General features: G+C 29.6%; 3 protein-coding genes and 1 long non-coding RNA gene across 4 annotated transcripts in view; 1 reads left to right on the forward strand and 3 right to left on the reverse strand.

Moving 5' to 3' along the window:
- The window catches only part of LOC115890883, a 30,271-nt gene extending 25,187 nt beyond the window's left edge, over positions 1-5,084 (reverse strand). The window contains exon 1 of the long non-coding RNA XR_004051721.1: positions 5,027-5,084. This is a non-coding gene — a long non-coding RNA (uncharacterized LOC115890883). The remainder of the gene's footprint in view (positions 1-5,026) is intronic.
- Positions 5,085-8,940: 3,856 nt separating this feature from the next.
- LOC115890879 (cilia- and flagella-associated protein 53-like) lies at positions 8,941-12,737 on the reverse strand. Its single transcript, XM_030911232.1, has 8 exons — positions 12,714-12,737; positions 11,402-11,580; positions 11,162-11,324; positions 10,929-11,055; positions 10,730-10,866; positions 10,454-10,672; positions 9,317-9,529; positions 8,941-9,145 (listed from the first exon to the last, which is right to left on the reverse strand). The coding sequence occupies exons 1-8, from the start codon at positions 12,735-12,737 to the stop codon at positions 8,978-8,980; spliced, it is 1,230 nt and encodes a 409-aa protein (XP_030767092.1). The 3' UTR covers positions 8,941-8,977.
- On the reverse strand, positions 12,734-13,176 carry LOC115890880. The gene is made up of 2 exons (XM_030911233.1): positions 13,068-13,176; positions 12,734-12,928 (listed from the first exon to the last, which is right to left on the reverse strand). Exons 1-2 carry the CDS (start codon positions 13,173-13,175, stop codon positions 12,734-12,736), a joined length of 303 nt encoding a protein of 100 aa, XP_030767093.1. The 5' UTR covers position 13,176.
- Positions 13,177-16,465: 3,289 nt separating this feature from the next.
- LOC115890881 (peptidyl-alpha-hydroxyglycine alpha-amidating lyase 2-like) overlaps positions 16,466-19,618 on the forward strand; it is a 26,242-nt gene continuing 23,089 nt past the window's right edge. Inside the window, exon 1 of the mRNA XM_030911234.1 lies at positions 16,466-16,873. Within this exon, the coding sequence (XP_030767094.1) occupies positions 16,466-16,873 (408 nt within the window). The remainder of the gene's footprint in view (positions 16,874-19,618) is intronic.

Here is a 19,618-nt window from a genome sequence, read left to right on the forward strand (position 1 = left end):
CTACAATACCATAAGATCGAAAAACGGCAAGTCAGAATTAAGAAAACTGTCATTTTGCATTAGTATTGATTAACAACTGGAAGAATTGACGTCGTTGATTCTACCACAACGTTTAAAACGCTGTTGCGTATACATTAAGATCGAAAAAACGGCGTCGCAGTAGCTTTTGAAATGAAAAACCGTATTTGTATGCGTTTATTGGAAATTTTCAACACTGTTTCTGTCGTGTCTGACGCCGTTTTTTTTCGATCATAACATATGGCAGCTTAAACGTTTGAACGCTGCTTGTGCAGCAAATACCGCAAGATCGAAAAAAAACGGCGTCAGAGAGGCTTGAGCCACCATCAGGCGTGGAATATTGTTTTTTTCGATCATACCATATACTAAATGTTCTTGTAAACGCTGTTTGTGTATAAAATATACCGCAAGATCGAAAAATCCATGTCAGCCAGCTTGAAGAGATTACCACCTTGCATGGGCTGGTTGCCGTTTTTTTCGATATCTTGTTGATATAAATGATCGAACAAAACGGCGTCCAGTTTGTTGGGAAATGACGACGGCTGATTATCTTTTCATATATTTTATAAATATCGATAGTCATTCACATAGCTGTTGCTGACGCCGTTTTTCGACAGGTCGCTGCCATGGATAATGTCATCGATCGTAATTTCAGCTGGACGTTTTTCGATCATAGAAAGCCTGCTTGATCATGTGTCTCAGATCTTTATTTATACGTTTAGCAAACACCACCTCTATTTAAGATTTAGTTCTATCTTCAAAAACAAATATGCTAGCATGCCATCAATAAATAAACTGGTTGTGTTCACTGTTTTATTTTCTGAATTTTCGTGGCATTTTAATGAAATATAGTGAAAATATAAAGTATATACTCCAAAAGATATAATTCATCTCTGCTCTATGATAGTCAAATCGAAAAGCTTTTGTTAAATTCGAATATTTTTATCATCAGGAACATATGATGAAGAGGTGAGTTTAGTTGCCGAAAATCATACGCACCATATGCTCCCGAAATTCGAGATATCCACAGCCAAATGTGTTACTTCACCCGGCAAATGAGCAACGACAACGAGCTGATTTTTCGAAAAAACGGCCATAACTTCTAAAAGAGCAGTCGAGAACGGCACGACTGCCTTTCAACCTCTTCTGCGCAATTGCGATATCGGAGATTGTACTGTCGGCAGTCGAAGGATTTCACCATTTTTTCGCCAAAATTTTGGTCTCCGATCGCGCCCTCGTCTTGAGCCCTTATAGAGGGTTGAAATCCCTATCGAAAGCCGAGTTCCGTTCCTCTTGTACCCCTGTTTCCCGATATGGCCGAGTTTGGAACGAGTTCGGCGCAGAAATATCGCTGATTAATTTCAGGCACTACCCACCACTGCTCCTCATGTTCCTGATAAAATCGAGACGGATCTGAGTTTGTGAGCAGGATAAATTGAATTTTCTCGGACATGTATCAGGAGTACATAAAAGCGAACAGGTAAATATCGGTACTTATTTTACTCCTTACCTCTTCACACTTATGTGTTCCTGATAGAAACTGGCAATTTTGGAGAGGATTAAAAGTTTTCTGGAATAGACAGTATTTTATAAAAATAATGATACCTCTTCGCTCTTATGTACCCCTGATACAAATGAGAAAATTCAGCCTTTAACAAAAATTGAATGAAAACTTTTAATCCTCCTCCAAAATTACTGATTTCTATCAGGAACACATAAGTGTGAAGAGGTAAGGAGTAAAATAAGTACCGATATTTACCTGTTCGCTTTTATGTACTCCTGATACATACCCGAGAAAATTCAATTTTTGTCAAACTTAATGAAAATTTTTAAACCGGGTCAAAAATCGCCGATTTTTATCAGGAACACATGAGGGCGAAGAGGTAAGAATTAAATTTAGTGTGACGTAAATATAGCATTAATCAACGATATTTCTGCTATCTCTAACAATTCGACCTCGTTGGAAAAATTCAACCCCTAATATCACGGAAACTATAAGGGTTGGAGAGGAACGGAACTCGGCTTTCGATAGTGAGTTTCAACTCTGCGGCGGGCGTAACAGGCGCGATCGGAGACCAAAATTTTTTTTGGCGAAAATTTTTTTTTTTTTTTTTTTTTTTTTTTTTTTAGTCTTTTTTTTTTGTCTCCTATCGCGCCCTAATTATGCACCACTTATAGAGGGTTGAAAGGCGAATCGAATGCCGACTTCCGTTCCTCGATAGCTCTTTTTAGTTTAGAAGTTGCGGCTGCTGTTTCGAAAATCTAACTCGTTCGAGCTCGTTGGTCGGGTACTCCAAATTTTGCCAGGTTGAAATTATTTTTGACAGCTTTTATTAAAAATGAGATGTCTCGAATTTATTTCGGGAGCATATGAGTGCGATACACGTATAATTTTTCAACAACTAAATCACCTCTTCGCTCTTATGTGTTCCTGATAGAAATAAAAATATTCGAATTTGTAACAAAACTTTCGATTTCAACGAAGTTTCCGATTTCTATCAGGAGAATATAAGAGCAAGGAGATGAATTATATCTTTTTGGGTATATGTTTATATTTTCACTAGAAGTAAAATATTTTCGGTAAATCTTTTTTTGAAATTCAGAAATAAAACAACAATTAATTTTAATAGTTTATTTATTGATAATAAAGTACTAGCATACAGATATTTACAGTAGATAGAACTAAATCTAAATAAGAATGAATGTTTTGCTAAACTGATGTAAAATATAAAGATCTAAGTTTATGATCAAGCAGGCTTTATATATATGATCGAAAAAAGGCGTCCAGTTAGCTTGGAAATTACGATCGATGACATTCTCCATATTTCCATATAAAATGGCAGCGACTTTCATTTCATATATAGCTGACGCCGTTTTTTCAATCATATTTTATAAATCATAGAGTAGATACATTTAATGTTATACAATATAATCGAAAAAAAAACAGCGTCAGCGATAATATGAAATGAAAGATAATATCGATATTTTATAGGTAAAATTATATGAAGAATGTCAACGATCGTCATTTCCAAACAAACTGGACGCCGTTTTTATTCGATCATTTAAATATATGGTAAGATCGAAAAAAACGGCGCGTCGTTAACTCCTGAAATCTTCAATGTAAGAATTTACATACAAAATGATGGTGATCTTAATTTCCAAGCTGTTTCTGACGCCGTTTTTTTCGATCTTACGGTATATTTTATACACAAACAGCGTTTTCAAAGAACATTTAATTATATATGGTATGATCGAAAAAAACAACGTCCAGTTGGCTCTGAAATACCAATTGTTGATATTTCCAATATAATTACATACAAAATGATGGTGAACTTGTTCAAGCTACTCTGACGCCGTTTTTTCGATCTTACGGTATATTTTGTACACAAACAGCGTTTTCAAAGAACGTTTAAATATATAATTTTTTTTTTTTTAAATATTTAAAATTGACTTTGAAAATAACAATTGTTGAAATTTCAATAGAAATTTACATACAAAGATGCAGGTTTTCTTAATTTTCCAAAGCTATCTCTGTACCGTTTTTCTCAATCTTAATGTATATACTTTATACACAAACAGCGTTTTCAAAGAACGTTTAAATTGTAGGTAGAATCGAAAAAAACGGCGTCGGATTAACTCTGAAATACCAGTTGTTGAAATTTCAATATAAATTTAAATACAAAATGACGGGTTTTCTTAATTTCAAGCTATCTCTGACGCCGTTTTTTTTTCGATCTTATGGTATATTTTATACACAAACAGCGTTTTCAAAGAACGTTTAAATATAATATATGGTATGATCGAAAAAAACGACTCAGTTAGCTTTGGAATAACAATTGTTGAAATTCCCGATATAAATTTACATATAAAATAACGGTGATCTTAATTCCCAAGCTATCTCTGGCCGCCGTTTTTTATCTTACGGTATATTTTATACACAAACAGCGTTTTCAAAGAATGTTTAAATATCTTTTATAAAACTAGAAATTACTGCCCTGGAACTGTATACATCCATGGATTTGTTGTACAAAATCTGTAACAAAGAAATAAATAATATTAAATAGCATGTTGTGATAAAAATATAGTTACTCTGTTAGAAACATTTAATAGAAAATTATAATAAAAAAAAAAAAAAAAAACTTACTTTTAACTGGATAAAGTAAAACCAATCTCATAAACCAGAATGATAGACAAAAGTCAGGATTATATGAGGGGTGACCAAGGTCTCTTCTCGTAGCTGGTCTTTACATGTTGGATGTGTAAAGAAATAAACTCCCTAAAAAGAAAATTATAATTAAAGCATCATAAAATAAATTTAACTAACAAATATGACTACGAGGGTCACAAAGCGGTATAATATTAAAACTGTAAAAACTGTATTTTTAATTTGGGAGTATTAGGAAATTGTGGAGAATGGCAGGCACCTTAGGGTATATTAACGGCTTAGGTACCTGACTATGGAGGTAGGCCTGGACAGATAAACACCAAAAATATTACGTTTAAGAATACAAAACATCTTTAAACTCTACCAAAAAAAAAAAAAAAAAAAAAATGTTTCCTAAATATAAGCAATACTCTAAATAACTTTAAATTTATTGTACAATAGAGGCATCAAGGAATGTATCTCTATTTCCATATACTCGATTTTGAAAAAGAAAATGATGAAAATTGGAAAAATGTATAAGCTTTTAACGATGAAGTGTAATTGAAATATTTGAAAAGAAAAAACTATAAAAGGATCAAAACTATGGGTACTTACATTTACAGGAGATTAAACAGGCCTTAAGGAACCGAATAAGCTCAAATAGTGCACTGAAGAACCACTTTTCACAAAAATCAGAAAAATTGTAAAAGAACTTCCAACAACGAACAATGGCGTCCTGTCATGACCATTTTTTGCTGCATAAATAATACTGCGCCTAAAAGAAAATATTGATTCAACTAAAAATAGGGTGTGTATTATTTGTTTATCACGATTTTGTAACAGTTCAATTCGTTTTATACTTACAAAAACAAGATTTAGACAATTTAGAGCAGATCTTTCCATAAATATCAAAATGTCAACAACATTTAGTTCCAAATTCCTTTTTTTCCACATTGGCGCCACCAGCGTCACTCTTCTTTTTCGTATTTCAGGACTTAAAAGACCAGTAGCCATAGAATCAAAGTAACGTTCTTCTTCTTTTTAATACTTATGGTCCTAAACATGTACCAGCCAGAGAATAGAAGGGATAGAGAATGAGCATCAACATGCGCAGAAGGTCTAATCAAGTTGGGCGCCATATTCCAGGTCTTCCTGTCATTTTGTATATAGGTGGTAATCTATAAGTAATCAAATATCAATTTGCTGTTTTCAACCATACGGGGGGTAATTTAAATTTAGTGAAATTCTATCATATATTATGGTTAGTTAACATTAATATAGTTTATTTAATTATCAGTTTCAAAACTGCGTACAATATTGGTATATAATACACTAAATATACGGATATTCTGACAAAAGACGCTACGGACAGATGACCTTTTCGTCGTTAAACTCTCGAAATGATATTAAATAAGTATTTACAATATTCCATGTTTACTTGTACTGAATTACGCGATTCAATTTAAAATTTTTGCAAATTTGGTAAGAATTGTTCTAAACAACTTTTGTTCAAGTTGTATATTCATAAAAACATTTGGTTCATAATTATTTTTGATGATTATCTACCTTGTATTTTAATATAAACCTAGAAAAATAGGATTTTGTTTTATTTTTTATTACGTCACTTCAAATTGTGTTTCAAAACTGTTACATAACATGTCCTATAACAAATATTTTCATAATACACAAACATCATTGATTTTATTAAAGGTATTGTGTAGTATTTATCCTGGTTTTGTCGAAAATAAAAACTCAATCTTGTAATGGAACATCAATTTTATATTTCTTAAATTATTTTTGATACAAATTCAATTTGTCGGAAATTCAAGTCGATAATATGATGATAAACAACCCAAATTATTCCTACGTATTTTATTATAAAACTGTTACCCGGTAAGTTTGTAAAACACATTATGGTTTATTGTAATACTAGAAAAAATCATTTATTTTTTGCACAAAAGAAGCTTGTCGATCCTTATTTGTCCATAACAAAATTCTGTATGTACAACATACATATAACTAATTATTATTAAGAAAATTAGATTTTTTTTTTTTTTTTTTTTTTTATTATTTTTAAAAGATAAAATAGTTTCTTCTCAACTGTAATATTGTCAACTTTGGCCTGTATTTTATCTATTTTTTTTTTTTTTTTTATTTTGTTTACAAAAATACATACTGGAAGGTACCGATTAAGTTTCATTGCATCAAATGCCTTTGCTATAAATCCTGGCTCTCAATTTAAGGCCATTGCAAAATGCTTTTGAACTTCATCATAGATTTTACAAAATTAAAAAGTGTAATATTGAAACAAAGTAACATTGTAAGCTTCATGACTAATAGTCTCATTTTAACACTCTTTAAATATCATCACGTTAACAATTTTGAATATTATATGATTTTCTCAGTGATTTGTGGCACAGATACAAATTAATATATGCCCCATAACAGTTTTTAAATAAGAAACTTCTGCCTACAGATTTAATTTTTCTTATTGGCATAATACCCTTTCTTTCTATATAAATCTTGCCATTTTTCAGTCCAATGTTCCTTGTATTTACAGTAGTAGGAATACTAAAATATTGACTATAGAACTTGATACTATGTTTGAAAAAGCCTTCATACCTGTAACTGTGCATAAATCTAATTAACTGAATTCTCCTCCTCTTGGCACTCTGAACACTGCTGCTGCTAATGTTAGAAATATTTAGCACAAAACTACAACTACCTACAACAAACTTTACAATAAAATGTTAAATTTTTCGCTGTTAGATTAAAATACCCTATCTTATGGTTTCTTTTCCTCCAAATAATCTTCTTGTCAAGTGAGGACCAATCTTATTTGACATATTTCTGGTACACTTGAACTTGTGCTTTCATGGACAATATAAGAGTGCACTGTTTTTTACAGAAACCGCGAACATTGATTCAAGTATCTTCTTCCTACCTGCGTAATAAAACATCCTCTTTAAATGGCCACATCATACACTTATTTTGACCATTCCCAATTAAATCACGATTTTTACAAATCGCCTTTAGGAAAACTAAAATAAACCGTTTTGGATCATCTGTAAACACGATTATGTTGTATAAACTTACATGAAAATAAATCATTTTTCCTAAGTATTCAGCTTTTCTTAGAATGACTATGACCAATATACAACAAGGGTTTTTGAATTAGTGTTTAGAATAATTGAGATAATAATAAATTTTAACTAGATAACAACACAAACGAAAAAAAAACAAAACAAACAGATGTCAATTAAAGAGCGGAGTGGCAGCGAGACCTGGAAGATGTCTGCCATCTTGCCGTCGACAAAAATTTGGATGCGCACTGGTCGAAGCTCATTCTCCCACTTCCATATCTCTGGTACCAGCTTGAAAACTGAAAAAACAAAGAAGAGATATCAAATTATAATCTATGGTTACCTGTTAGACAAAGATAATAACAAAAATAAACAATGATAGCAATAGTAAATAATTAAAATACATTAAAAGCAGTTTTATATTAATTATTTTATTCTATGATTTTAGACCTTAAAATGAAATATGAAATCTAACAGTTTAAAATTACGTGATCTAGATAATATCGCTGATATTTACGGTCTAAATATTCGAAATAACGAAAATCTTTTTAGTTTACAAGCTAAAGAATCCAACTGTTTGATAACAAGAACACTCGAGATTCAAGAAAAAGGATTCAAACTAGTTTTATTATATCCTGTATAAACTAATGCTGAATTTATAGTTAAGTCACTTACAAGAAAAAGTAGAGAATTTAAACAGTTTTCAAAAAACAGACTAATTTATCATTACATCAAGTAAAATGTAATACTTGTTGTATCGAGGATATGATTGCAAATACTGGAACACAATGCCAACAGGAATGCTGTGAAGGGATGAAAAATGTTTTACTGATTTATGCAGACAATACACGTACAGATTCTTATAATACTTACAAAAATGTCTAGAATGCTCTAACAAAACTGCTATATGCAAGGTATAAGTTATTCGAAGATACAGAGGTGACTTTAACAAATTTACAGCAAGGATTTGACCAGATTTGAGGCAAAATTCAACAAAATTCGGTAGCTAGTCCTGCTGTAAGAGAAATATCAAAATTATATAAAAGCTGATCAGTGTCTGGTCTTTTAGGTGGTCTTTATGTGCCGGTGTGTATTATTAGTAACGCTCCTAAAAAAAGAAAATTATAATTAAAGCATTGTAAAAGCAATATTCTAAATAACTTTATTTTTACTGTACAACAGAGACATTAAAGAATGTATCTATATTTCCATATACTCGATTTTGAAAATGAAAGTTATGAAAATTGTAAAAATATATACACTTTTAACACGTATAGATGTATCAATGGAATAATAAATTTTTTATAGCAAACTTACGTTTTATTAAAATATACTGGCCCAAATACTGTTGAACAGTCACAAACTAAATTATTTTATTTTCGGAATTCGTATAACAAAGTTATTGTTTGTTCTTTAACGATAATTTTAAAAATATTATACTTAGGCAACCAGATATATACATTACAATGCAATACTATTTTCTTGATAAAATGGTGAAGGAATTTTTTTTAAATATTTGAAAAAAAAATAAAAATAAATTCTATAATAATTAAAATAGTAATAAAAGTTCCTAATATATGAATAAAAAAGTCAATATACACATTCTACAAGTATTCAAGTGTATAAAGTATATCATTTTATATGTTTCACTAAAGATTTGAATAAAAAATCAAAATTTCGTGCTGCAAAAAAAAATATTTTAACTATTTCCCTGAAACTTTTATTCAGAATATTAAATTTTAGGGCAATAACAATCGGTTTGTTCCATGGCCCTTCTGAAGGGATGCTTTACACCAGCTTCTATCTCTCCCATGAGGATATCCTGGACTATTTTTCTGTATTTTTCTTCTTCCCTTTGTCCTTCAGCCAGCTGACGCTCTAGTTCTTCTTTCTCTCTTAACTAAAAATTAAAGAAAACAAAAAATTAATCTTGAAATCGTTCATAATTAAATATAGTTATTTATTCTATCAGTTGAATAATTTTATGGAAATAGACTATATAGTCTTTTATATAAACTTTATTAAGTAATACCAGGGTATAGGTAATATAAATAACATGTAAGGTACTTACTCTTAATACATTGTTGTATTCGATTTGTTTGTTCAAGTCAGCTCTGTATTGCATAGTTGCCATTTTTTCTAATCTATCACTTTCAGCTTGCAATCTTTCGTTGGTCTCGTACGCCATCTTTAACAGCTCATTTTCAGCTTCCTTATGCTTCAGCTGCTCTTCAGCTTCTTGTTTTTTGTACTTCAGTTGCTCAGCTCTTTCCATCAACACGTCCTTGTCAATAGACATAGAAAAAAATACCTTAGAAAACTTATACCCATAAAAGAGTTTTATTATGTTAACATAGGTTTCAAGAGCACATAGAATACCTATACTGTTTGAAAAATTGTAGTGTATCAAGGACTATATACAGGGTGGTCCAAACTGTATTCCGGAAACTTCGCCAGCATATTCTGCAGATAAAAATAAGTAAAAAAGTTCGTATAAATGTATGTTCTAAAATGTTTAGTCTCGGAGATACAGGGTGTAGAAGTTTCATTTTTATTTCGATTTTTTCCGAATCGTTTCTGAAGTAACGTCAATATTTGAATGAAAATTGGTATCTGGGCGGAGTTTTTTGACATTAGAAATCTGATTTTGATGTCAATATAACTCCTATTTGTCGGGGACCCCACTTATATGTGTTTTAACTGTATATTGAAGAGTAATAACTTTTCGTCCCTACCTGTATAAAACTGCTGAGTGAGAAAAATATAGATTTCCGTGATTTTCTACGATTATGTATTATTATTATTATGCGAGGAAAAACAAAACGTTGATATTTTGGCGAAAGTTTCAAACACCCTGTGGAATTATTTAACAATGGAAAGAATTTAAAAATCGCCCTTTCATTAAGACGCATCTTTTCTTGATAGTTAGCTATTTGTTTCATTTCTATAGCTTTATTTTTATTGGAGATATTCGCTTTTGAAGAAGACCAGTAACGAATTACCATCTATGAAATAGTTTTAATTGTCATTTTTTTAATGTCACTGTTATTGAATAGTCTTATTATTGTTGTTCTTCTGTAGTTACTCTAGCTTTTAGTCCAGAAGTTGATCCCAGTTGTTAAAAACATCTCTGCTAAAGTAAAAGTAACTACCAATAAACAATAATAATATAACAATTTAATGACAGTAGTAAAATTAATAGGTATACCTGTTGAAGTTTGCGTTTCGCTTCGACAACTTTGCACCTAGCTTCGGCCTGCTTGGCTTCAACCTGTTTCCTGTGGATGTCCAACAATTCCATCAACTTTTTCTCTTCGAGTTTTCGTTCTTCTTCCAGTTGTTTCAAGTGCTTTCTGTATAAAGCTGTTTCTCTCTTGGCTTGGGCTGTAGTGTCTTGGATGGCAGCCTTTTCCCTTTCCAGTTCAAGCTGAAAAAGTAAATTTAATGAAATAACGAGTCTGTAATAATATAAATGTTCAAAAACCTGAGCTAAAGTGTTGAACGATCGGTCCACAGCATCTTCTTCTTTTTTTCTTTGCGCGTGCAGCTGTTCCTCGATGGCAATCTGTTCCAGGAGTTCTTTGGCAGCTGCATCTCTTTTGCGACGTTTTGCATCCAATACTAACATAAAAAATTGAATTCAGACAAAATAATATAAGTCATGAGTTCAATTGAACAAATACCTTCGATTTCTTCTCTTCTTAGTTGTTCACTAACTTTCTCCATTTCCATTCTTTCCTCAACAGCCGCCTGGTTCATTTCAATCCTCTTCATTTCTTTCTGTTTAACTTGACTGTCCCAAACATGAAGCTAAATCTGTTTTCTCTCGTCTCTTGAGTATTTCTTGAACTTCGTTTTCATAGAAACAGAAAAACAAGTATAAATGTAAACTTTTTGAAAAATCTGCAGAATTTACCTTGGCTTCTATTTCTTTCATGGTCAGCTCGTGCCACATCTGATCCAGCTCCCTGTCAGATTCTCTTCTAGCTTCATTCTCCCTCATTTGCTGCAGCTGAGAATATTTCGACTCCATCAAGTTCTTCTTCGCCAAGTGTGGTCTCAGTTCTTGACAACGTTGTCTAACAGTAACAAACAAGATTTAAAAAAATATATTAACTATATATAAAAGGTTTTTTCTTTTAAGAAATAATGTTACCTATATTGTTCTATCCTCTTCTGATGCACAATCTCCAGTCTCTCGGCTTCTCTTTTTGCTTTCAACATCTCAGCTCTTTGTTTCTTCTCCTCCATTTTCAGATCTGAGCCTTTCTGAGCACTGTCCACAGTCTCGTAGTAGTACTGTCTTTCCTCTTTACACAGCAAGTCCTGCTTAACCTTAATATATTTGATTTTAGTTTATATGTATTATAATACAGGGTGAGGGTCTTAAATAAGTGCAAATATTTTTAGGGCTAGTATATTTCGACCCCAGAAACACGATTATGAGGTGAAAAAAATTGAAATTTGAATTTTTAATTTTTAGTTAAAAACCATAATTTCTTGATAATATCACCAACATAGCTAATAGATTAAATTAACAAGAAGAAACCCAGAAAAAAGTCCAGTTTTCTCAAAATTTAAGCAAAATCATTTTTTCTGGAAATTTGCAAAATAAAATAAGTCGGTAATTTTGGACTTATCTGAAAAAGAGCAACGAAAAAATATGTTTCTTTTAACGAGGATCTACCAGCCCCGAAAATATTTGCACTTATATCAGACTCACCCTGTTATATAGTCACGATGATTCTAAAGTGTAAGCAACAGATTAAAACAGAAGCAAAATATACAAAGAGGAATCAAAAACAATTTTTATAAGGCAGAAACAAAGATCTGAGAAACAAAAATGTGAATTAATTGCTCGTCATATAAAAATAACAAAACAGAAGAGAAGAAGGTTAAGAATAAAACAATAAGAGAATGAGAAACAAAAGGAACTGAAAGAAAATATGTAGAGAGGAGAAATAATAACATGTGAAGGATTAAAATAAAACAACAAAGAAGTGAAGAGCTCGGTCATGATGAGTTCTGGCTATGGTGAGAAAGTAAAGAAAAACTAAAAGAGAAATAAAAGAAAATAATCAAAGACAAAAAAAATTAAAAAAAGAAAATAATATTTTTATTACTTATTTTTTAAACTCAATATAAAAAATTAGAAGCAAAGGAAAAGGACAGCAAAATAAAAGAGAATTAAAGAGAAGAAACAGTCATGATAATTTTAAGCTGTGTTTACTCGACTAACAAAAAAACACAAGAAAAAGAGACAAAAAAGAGAGACAGGACCAAAAACGAAACAATGGCGAAGACAACTAAAATAAAAGAAGAGAAACGAAAGAGAAAAAAATAAAATGTTAGAGATAATGAGGTCGAAACTAAAGAAATTACAGAGAAACAAAAACAAAGAATTAAAAATTAGAGAATAAAAGAAAGAGAAACAAAAGAAGAAACTTACTTTCCTTCTTTCTTCCTACTGCAATGTCATCGTAAGCTTTCATTTTTCATTAACCCTATCGTTTATGGCTCGCTGCAGACGCTTCATTTGAACATGCTTCTCGTATTTTATAGCGAAAGCATTGCTCGCAGCATTAGATTTTTCCCGTTCCACTTTCAGATTGTCAAAGGAGTCTTTGCGTTGCTTGTAGTGATGCATTCGAACATGCTGATCAGTGTTAGGCTCTCTTCCAATCTAAAATCATTATTTTAGTGATTGAACATTACAGAAAATTTGGTAGAAATTTTTAAAATTTTTTTTTTTTTTTTTTTTTTATTTTTTGTTATATTAGAAAAAAAAATACGCCCCTTTATTATGAATAAATTTTACTTACATGGGCATATCTGGCAGGTTGAATAGCTGGGAAATTTATATCTGCTGGTACGGGAAACTTCCTGAGTTTCCCGCGGCATTTTGGTAGTACCATATCGCCTCCAAACATTTTGGTTATTTATATTTTATTGTTTCTGGTTCAAAAAATTGTATATATAGAATATAAAAACGTCAGCGTCTCTTGATGACAAGAAGTATACGAGCACGAAAAATAGTGAAAGGATTGATGTAAAGAGTTGATTGTTGAATCGATAAAAAAACCAGGGAAATAGATACATAATTTGGATAATCAATAAAATTGCATGGATTAGGGGTTGAAAATAGAGATAAAGGGAATATCACTATATACGAGTATATTTTGTGTTAATTTATAATAATTGGTATTTATATGTCTATTTTATGATCCTCATTTTTAATTATTTTTATTTAGTTTTTAAAATATATTTTTTACACTTTATCTTTGAAATATATTTATATGTTTATTGTCACAATAATCCTTATGAAAACAAGCAACAAAGTAAATTAATATACTTATAATGTCTCTAAAACAATAAACATGATTGATTGTTTATTTTTTGTTAATTCTTTTTTTTTTTTTTTATTAATAATATTAATTACCTCTTTATGTATTCAGTAATTATGTGGAAAATTCCCATAACAGACAGCATCTAGGTACTTTATCTAATGGTAATTATACTTGAAATTTGACCTTAAACTTGTACTGCAGCTTGCTGAACTTTTAGAAAACCCTTTTGTAATGATTCTTGAAGTCAGCGACTTTTTTTAGACTTTTCTCTATGAACTAGAAGACGTATAATTTTTTTATTTTTAGTGGTTTTAAATTTATAAAGGTTATGATAATAATTAATTAACAAGAGTTTTTTTATAGGGTGTGATATATTTTACAGTGAAAATGGAAGTCTGATCCATCATTATGATCAGCTATAATTTATATTAATTAAATGTTCCAAATAAAGAATCTAAAGATTATTTAAAAATATGGGCAATTTTCAAAAATCTATGATTAGGGGGCATTCATAATGGGACACAAAACACAAACTAGATTATAACAATACAAAATTATAATGGTTAAATATATAAATTCACAAAGAATAAAACAGTGTTATAAATAAAATAAAAAAAAATCTCATTTTTTTAAATGCATCACCCTGTATATTATTATTTTTGGATGCAAAATTAAAAAACAAAAAAAAACTTATTTTTTATTTAAAATTTTTTTTTTAATAATTTTTTTGTCAAAGCCATCTCATGATTGTTTACCTTATATTTTACTATCTTCAATTAAAAATTGAAAATTACCTCCAAATAAAAATAGTGTACTATATGCATGAATTTTATGCTGGACAATTCTGTACAGAAAAATGGGAGTTGCAATTTAAAAAGAACTTCATATGAATATATAAAAAACTAAAAAAAAACACCCTGTATACAACAAAATATTTTAGGATGTAAAATTCCTTTTAAACCATATACAATATTAATATAGAACATATTGGACTGTTCTCTCTCTCTTAATGGACCAAATTTGTGGTAAATAATATTCAGCAAAAATAACTACATATTTTCCTTGGTATAAAATGAAATATAACTTTAATAAAGCTAGGATTTAAAAGTTTTTTTGTACATAATAGTTTTATTCTTTTATTGTTGCTTATTTTGAGGTAATTCTTCCTTAAATTAATGTGCAAAAAACCACTGAACAAAGAAGTTGCGAAGTGTAGTTTTGCGATTTTCCATGTCTGTGCGCAGTTAAAGAAAATTCAATTTTCCACGCCTTTTCCGGCCAAAATATGTCCAGTTTTAGAGTAATACGCGAGGAAATAGCAAAAAAATATGGAAAACGTAGTTTTATTAGAAAACAATGACTTAAAAAGGCAGTTACTTTTATGTTTTATACCAAAAATGAAATGTCTGAATATAAAGTTATGTTTATTTATATTTATGTTAATAAAGTTAAGTTGATGGTAAGTTATTAATTAAATTATTTTTTAAGGCTATTTTAATTATTTAATTATTTTGTCATTCCCTACGGTGTACTTCTAAAATAAATTACATTCTAACCAATTACTAATTTAGAAAATGTTTATTTAATTAATGAGAAAAAAAAACATTTTTTTTATACAAACAATTATTATTCACATTAATTTATCTTTTCCAGAAATGAGATGAAGGATTTTCTACTACAATTTTCCGTCATAAAATAAACTCACTCTCTGAAAATACACTTAATTATTTTCATTTGCCTAATAAAGTATCCCATATAAAATAGAGAAAATACATTTTGAAAAAAAAAAAACAGTGTGGGTTTATTATTACTGGTAAATTTATTGAGATTTAACAGAATTGTATAATTTCTCCCTTTTATCTAAAAATTAATATATACATAACATTATTGTAATAATATTAACCAATATGATTATTTTTGGATATAGAACATTCATTAGAACAGCAAATTATGGTTTTTAATCAAGTTTTCGTACTTAGTAGCAAAAATGTCATACGCTGTCAAATAATGTCACAGTTATTGGTATAAACTATATATTTTGAAATGGGAACATCCTATATATTAGAAGTGTATTAGATAACACAATTTTTCTGACTTCAAAAAATATATCAAGTATGTTCTTTCTATTAATTGTTATATTTAAATTTGATATAAATGTTTGGGGCAATAGTATACAGGGTCCTGGAAAAAAGTATAAATCCATTTCCTGTGGGAAAATATTTTAACTTCTGTAGGGTGGCTCAAAAAAAGTGTGAGCGGATCACGATATTTTTCAAATGGAACACCTGTATACATTGACCCTTGGCTCCTTTCAGATCACTCTTACATAATTCAAGATATGAGTAAATATATTCTGATAATTTCAGAGATATTAATAAATAAATAAAAATATATATTTTTCAACCATTTTTAAAAAATTATTACAATTACCAGAACTATCCTGACAAAACTATATTAGGTGTTTACTTTTAGATGGTCTATATTTACCTACTTTAGCTATGAATATCGTAATCTTAAATCATACAAGGTGCTCAAAATTCAAACGCCAAGCTTCGAAATATAAAAAAAAAATCTTTGTTTTTTAAAATGGAACACCCTGTATATTATATTTTATTAGATGGAGAGCTAAAAATTAACATTTTTGTATTTAAAGTATTACAAAAATCTTTAATGGTTTCGCAGATAATACTCGCAGTGTTATTTCATATGGCTCTTCAAATTTTACTGTGGAAAATATCATATGAAATATAAACAGGATGCTTTTCACTTATCCATGTTTCGAATTCATTTTCAGAAAAACACTTCTACAATGAAAACGCGCTTGAAAAACACTCAATAATCCATTAATTCTCATTTTTAACATCAAAACCATCATGGATCTGGTATCCACGAAAGTCCTTGTGGCTATAATCTTCGGAATCTTTCGATTCTTCTTCGGCATGCTGCCTGTCAAACTTGACACCTGTCTAAGACGATGGGAGGAAGGCAGTACCGACAAGAAGACATTCATCAATGCCAAAAGACACCAACAAGTGACCTGTGCTGTGGCAATGACGCAATCGTTTGGTGGAGGAGTGATGTTTGCAACTTGCTTTTTGCACATGATGAGAACACTATTTGTTTCGGTGGAAGAACTGAAGAAAATTAAGGGAATTACGAACGAGTATCCGATATCACAGCTGATGATCTCTTTGGGCTTCTTCTCTATATATTTTTTGGAGGAGTTTAGCCACTGGATGATCAACTCGAATAAATCTTGCACGAAAAGTGCTCTGGATAAGGTTTGTATCAACTTAAAGTAACTATTATAGGCAAATAGTGTTTACACCTATTAACTAAAGAGTTTTTTGTATGATAGCTCTACAGTATGTCCCTGGATTGTCTCTGCCAAGAAAAACTGTTCTATTATTGACATTTTGAGAAAATGATTCTTTCATAAAAAAAATTTTACTTGTTCTAAAAATAGTTAATATCAAAAAAATGTCTATATCTATGCGGGAGGGATTCATCTCCAAAAAACCTTTATGGGTATTTCGCCACTTGCACTGCAAGAAAAATCTACAAAAATAAAATAGTTATTTTTGTAAACACATCTGTGTTAAACCTAAACGGACACTGTTTGTCAGAAGTTATTTTTACAATTATACCAAATTTGTCTAACAAAGAAAAAATGCTTTAACGTTTCTTGAAAGTTTATCTCTTTTCCTCGTCGTCGTAGCAAAAATGCAAAGAATAAAGAAAAAAACTATTTAAAATATTTAAATTCAACTATTCGAGAACACTTTACTTTTTTTAAAACAGATAATGTCTACAAAAACCGTTGACGTTCCAGTTAAATTTATTGTATATATATATATATATATATATATATATATATATATATATATATATATATATATATATATATACATATATTATATATATATATATATATATATATATATATATATATATATATATATATATATATACCTGATAATATACTACCTGATAACAATTACTTAATAAGGCAAAACCAAAAAGCCCCAAACTTTCTGTATGATTATTTTTAAATTTTACAATTGTTATGTTTATTTTCCTATGTTATGTTCTTTAAAATCAAGAAAGGATTGCCATACATTACTAACATCTACAGATGGCTGAGCAATACATTTATTTTTACTAGATTGAATTAAAAAAAAAAGTTTGTTTTTTTTTAATTTCTCTAAAACGGTAAGGAAAATTGGAAAAGTATAAACGGTATTAACCATTTTAGAAGAAGGAAATTTTTATGAAGAAAGCATTTTCTCAAAATGTCAATAATAAAAAAAGTTTTCTCCTCTTGTAAAGACAATCCTGGGACATACAATATAAATAACATTTACAATAAAAAAAAAAAAAATAAAAATTTCCATTATATTCTAGGAAAATAAATTTTCCTCTTTTAAAAAATATTACGTCAAGCTTTTCATTGATTGTTTTTCCATATCAGCATCTAAGATATTCCACTCTGAATATTAAAAATTCAAATTTTTGTTTGTGTTAATCCAAAATCCAAATGGTGTATATGCATATATACGACAGCCAAATATGTTTCTATGATATAATCACCTATATCTCCGTTTTGTAATTTTCAAAATAATAAAAAGGGAAAAGTTTTTTTTTTTTAATCATGATCAATGAGTTCTTTACTTTGATAAATTTTTAGATGTTCGTGTAACTCTATGGCAAATTTTTCTTTATGATAAATCTTATATCATCCAGTGGAGGAAAAAATCGTCAGAAGCTCAAAGTATTCATGAAATCCATAATTTTCATGGATATCAAAAACCATAGAATGCTAGAGAGAAAAAATATCTGTGAAATTATTATTTCAAGGGAATTTATTAATGAGTAGAAAAAAATATTGTGCTGGATTGGCGTTGGTTTCTATGTAATTTGACAAATAAATAAAGCTGTCTCCTTTACCTGTCAGTTTTGAGGCAATATTTTTTAAATTCCCTCTTTCGTAAGTGTCGATTGTTGATTGAATTGCAGCCAGAAATGGCTCAAAACGAAAATAAGTAAATTAATGATGATATTCAGGCTGAGGGGACAAACGCTATATCCAAACTACTTCCATTTAAACTCCGAATAACTAGCTTAGAAAGAACTACAAATAATTTTCATCAATATGAAATCTAGTATAAAAACAAAATTTAAAAAAAAAAAAAAAAAAAAAAAAAAAGTTGTTAAAGTATCATTTAATCTACCCTGAGGTTAAAGTACCATTTTATCTAGTATTTTTGATAGATATAAAACAATTTTAACAGTTGCTATGGAAAAAAGTGTATAAAAAAAATCTTTATACATTCCAAAATATACATTTTCATAGAATTTAGTTACAATCATTTAAAATTCTCCGTCAATTTTCTTTTTCTACCAATTTTTATATATCGGAATTCTTTTAATCTATTAATTAATAATATTAATAATTCGGAATTATCTTTTTTTTGGTTCGAGCCACTTCATGAAGAGCTAAAACAATCTTAGTTAAGTTGTCTGTAAAATTATTCTCATTCCGCAAATTTTCAGAAAGAAACCGCTATTACTACGTGAATTTGGTGACAATTTTTGTGAATAGTCATCACAGATGTTGACTGGATGAGACTGAGAAAAATTCAAATCGATATGAAACAAAAAATAAATAATTATTAATCGAAAATTTTATATTTTAAATCTATTTTTTCTAACTTCCATGATATTTTTGCATGTCTTAGAGGAAGCCAGATCGAAAATAGTTAAAGAAAACTCGCCAAGTTTGCCAAAAACACAAATTTTATTTAAATTGCATGCCTATTTTCTCATATCGTACGCCACATATACTTGAAGATCTGATGATCTCATTTTTCACCAAACAGAATTGGGTGTCTGTAGTAAAATTTTGAAAAAGTTTAGTTATATCCCAAAATAGCTAAGTAGCTTCGTGTCAGGTAAATTATATCTCACTTTCTATTTCTTTAGACCAATATAAAATCAGTAACAGTAACTGGAACGAAGTACAACAA

The sequence above is a fragment of the Sitophilus oryzae genome, unplaced genomic scaffold (genome assembly GCF_002938485.1).
Source record: "Sitophilus oryzae breed Bouriz unplaced genomic scaffold, Soryzae_2.0 scaffold_936_pilon_pilon, whole genome shotgun sequence".
Lineage (NCBI taxonomy): Eukaryota > Metazoa > Arthropoda > Insecta > Coleoptera > Curculionidae > Sitophilus > Sitophilus oryzae.

Bases quoted from the DNA above. Each gene is read 5' to 3' on its own strand.
- LOC115890879 (XM_030911232.1), bottom strand. From the start codon at position 12,737: ATGAAAGCTTACGATGACATTGCA. The intron at 11,056-11,161 runs GTAAATTCTGCA...AAACAGATTTAG, and splicing joins TGAAAGAAATAGAAGCCAAG to CTTCATGTTTGGGACAGTCA. The intron at 9,530-10,453 runs GTATACCTATTA...TCTATTGACAAG, and splicing joins CGAAACGCAAACTTCAACAG to GACGTGTTGATGGAAAGAGC.
- LOC115890880 (XM_030911233.1), bottom strand. From the start codon at position 13,175: ATGTTTGGAGGCGATATGGTACTACCAAAATGCCGCGGGAAACTCAGG. The intron at 12,929-13,067 runs GTAAGTAAAATT...TAATGATTTTAG, and splicing joins AACCTGCCAGATATGCCCAT to ATTGGAAGAGAGCCTAACAC.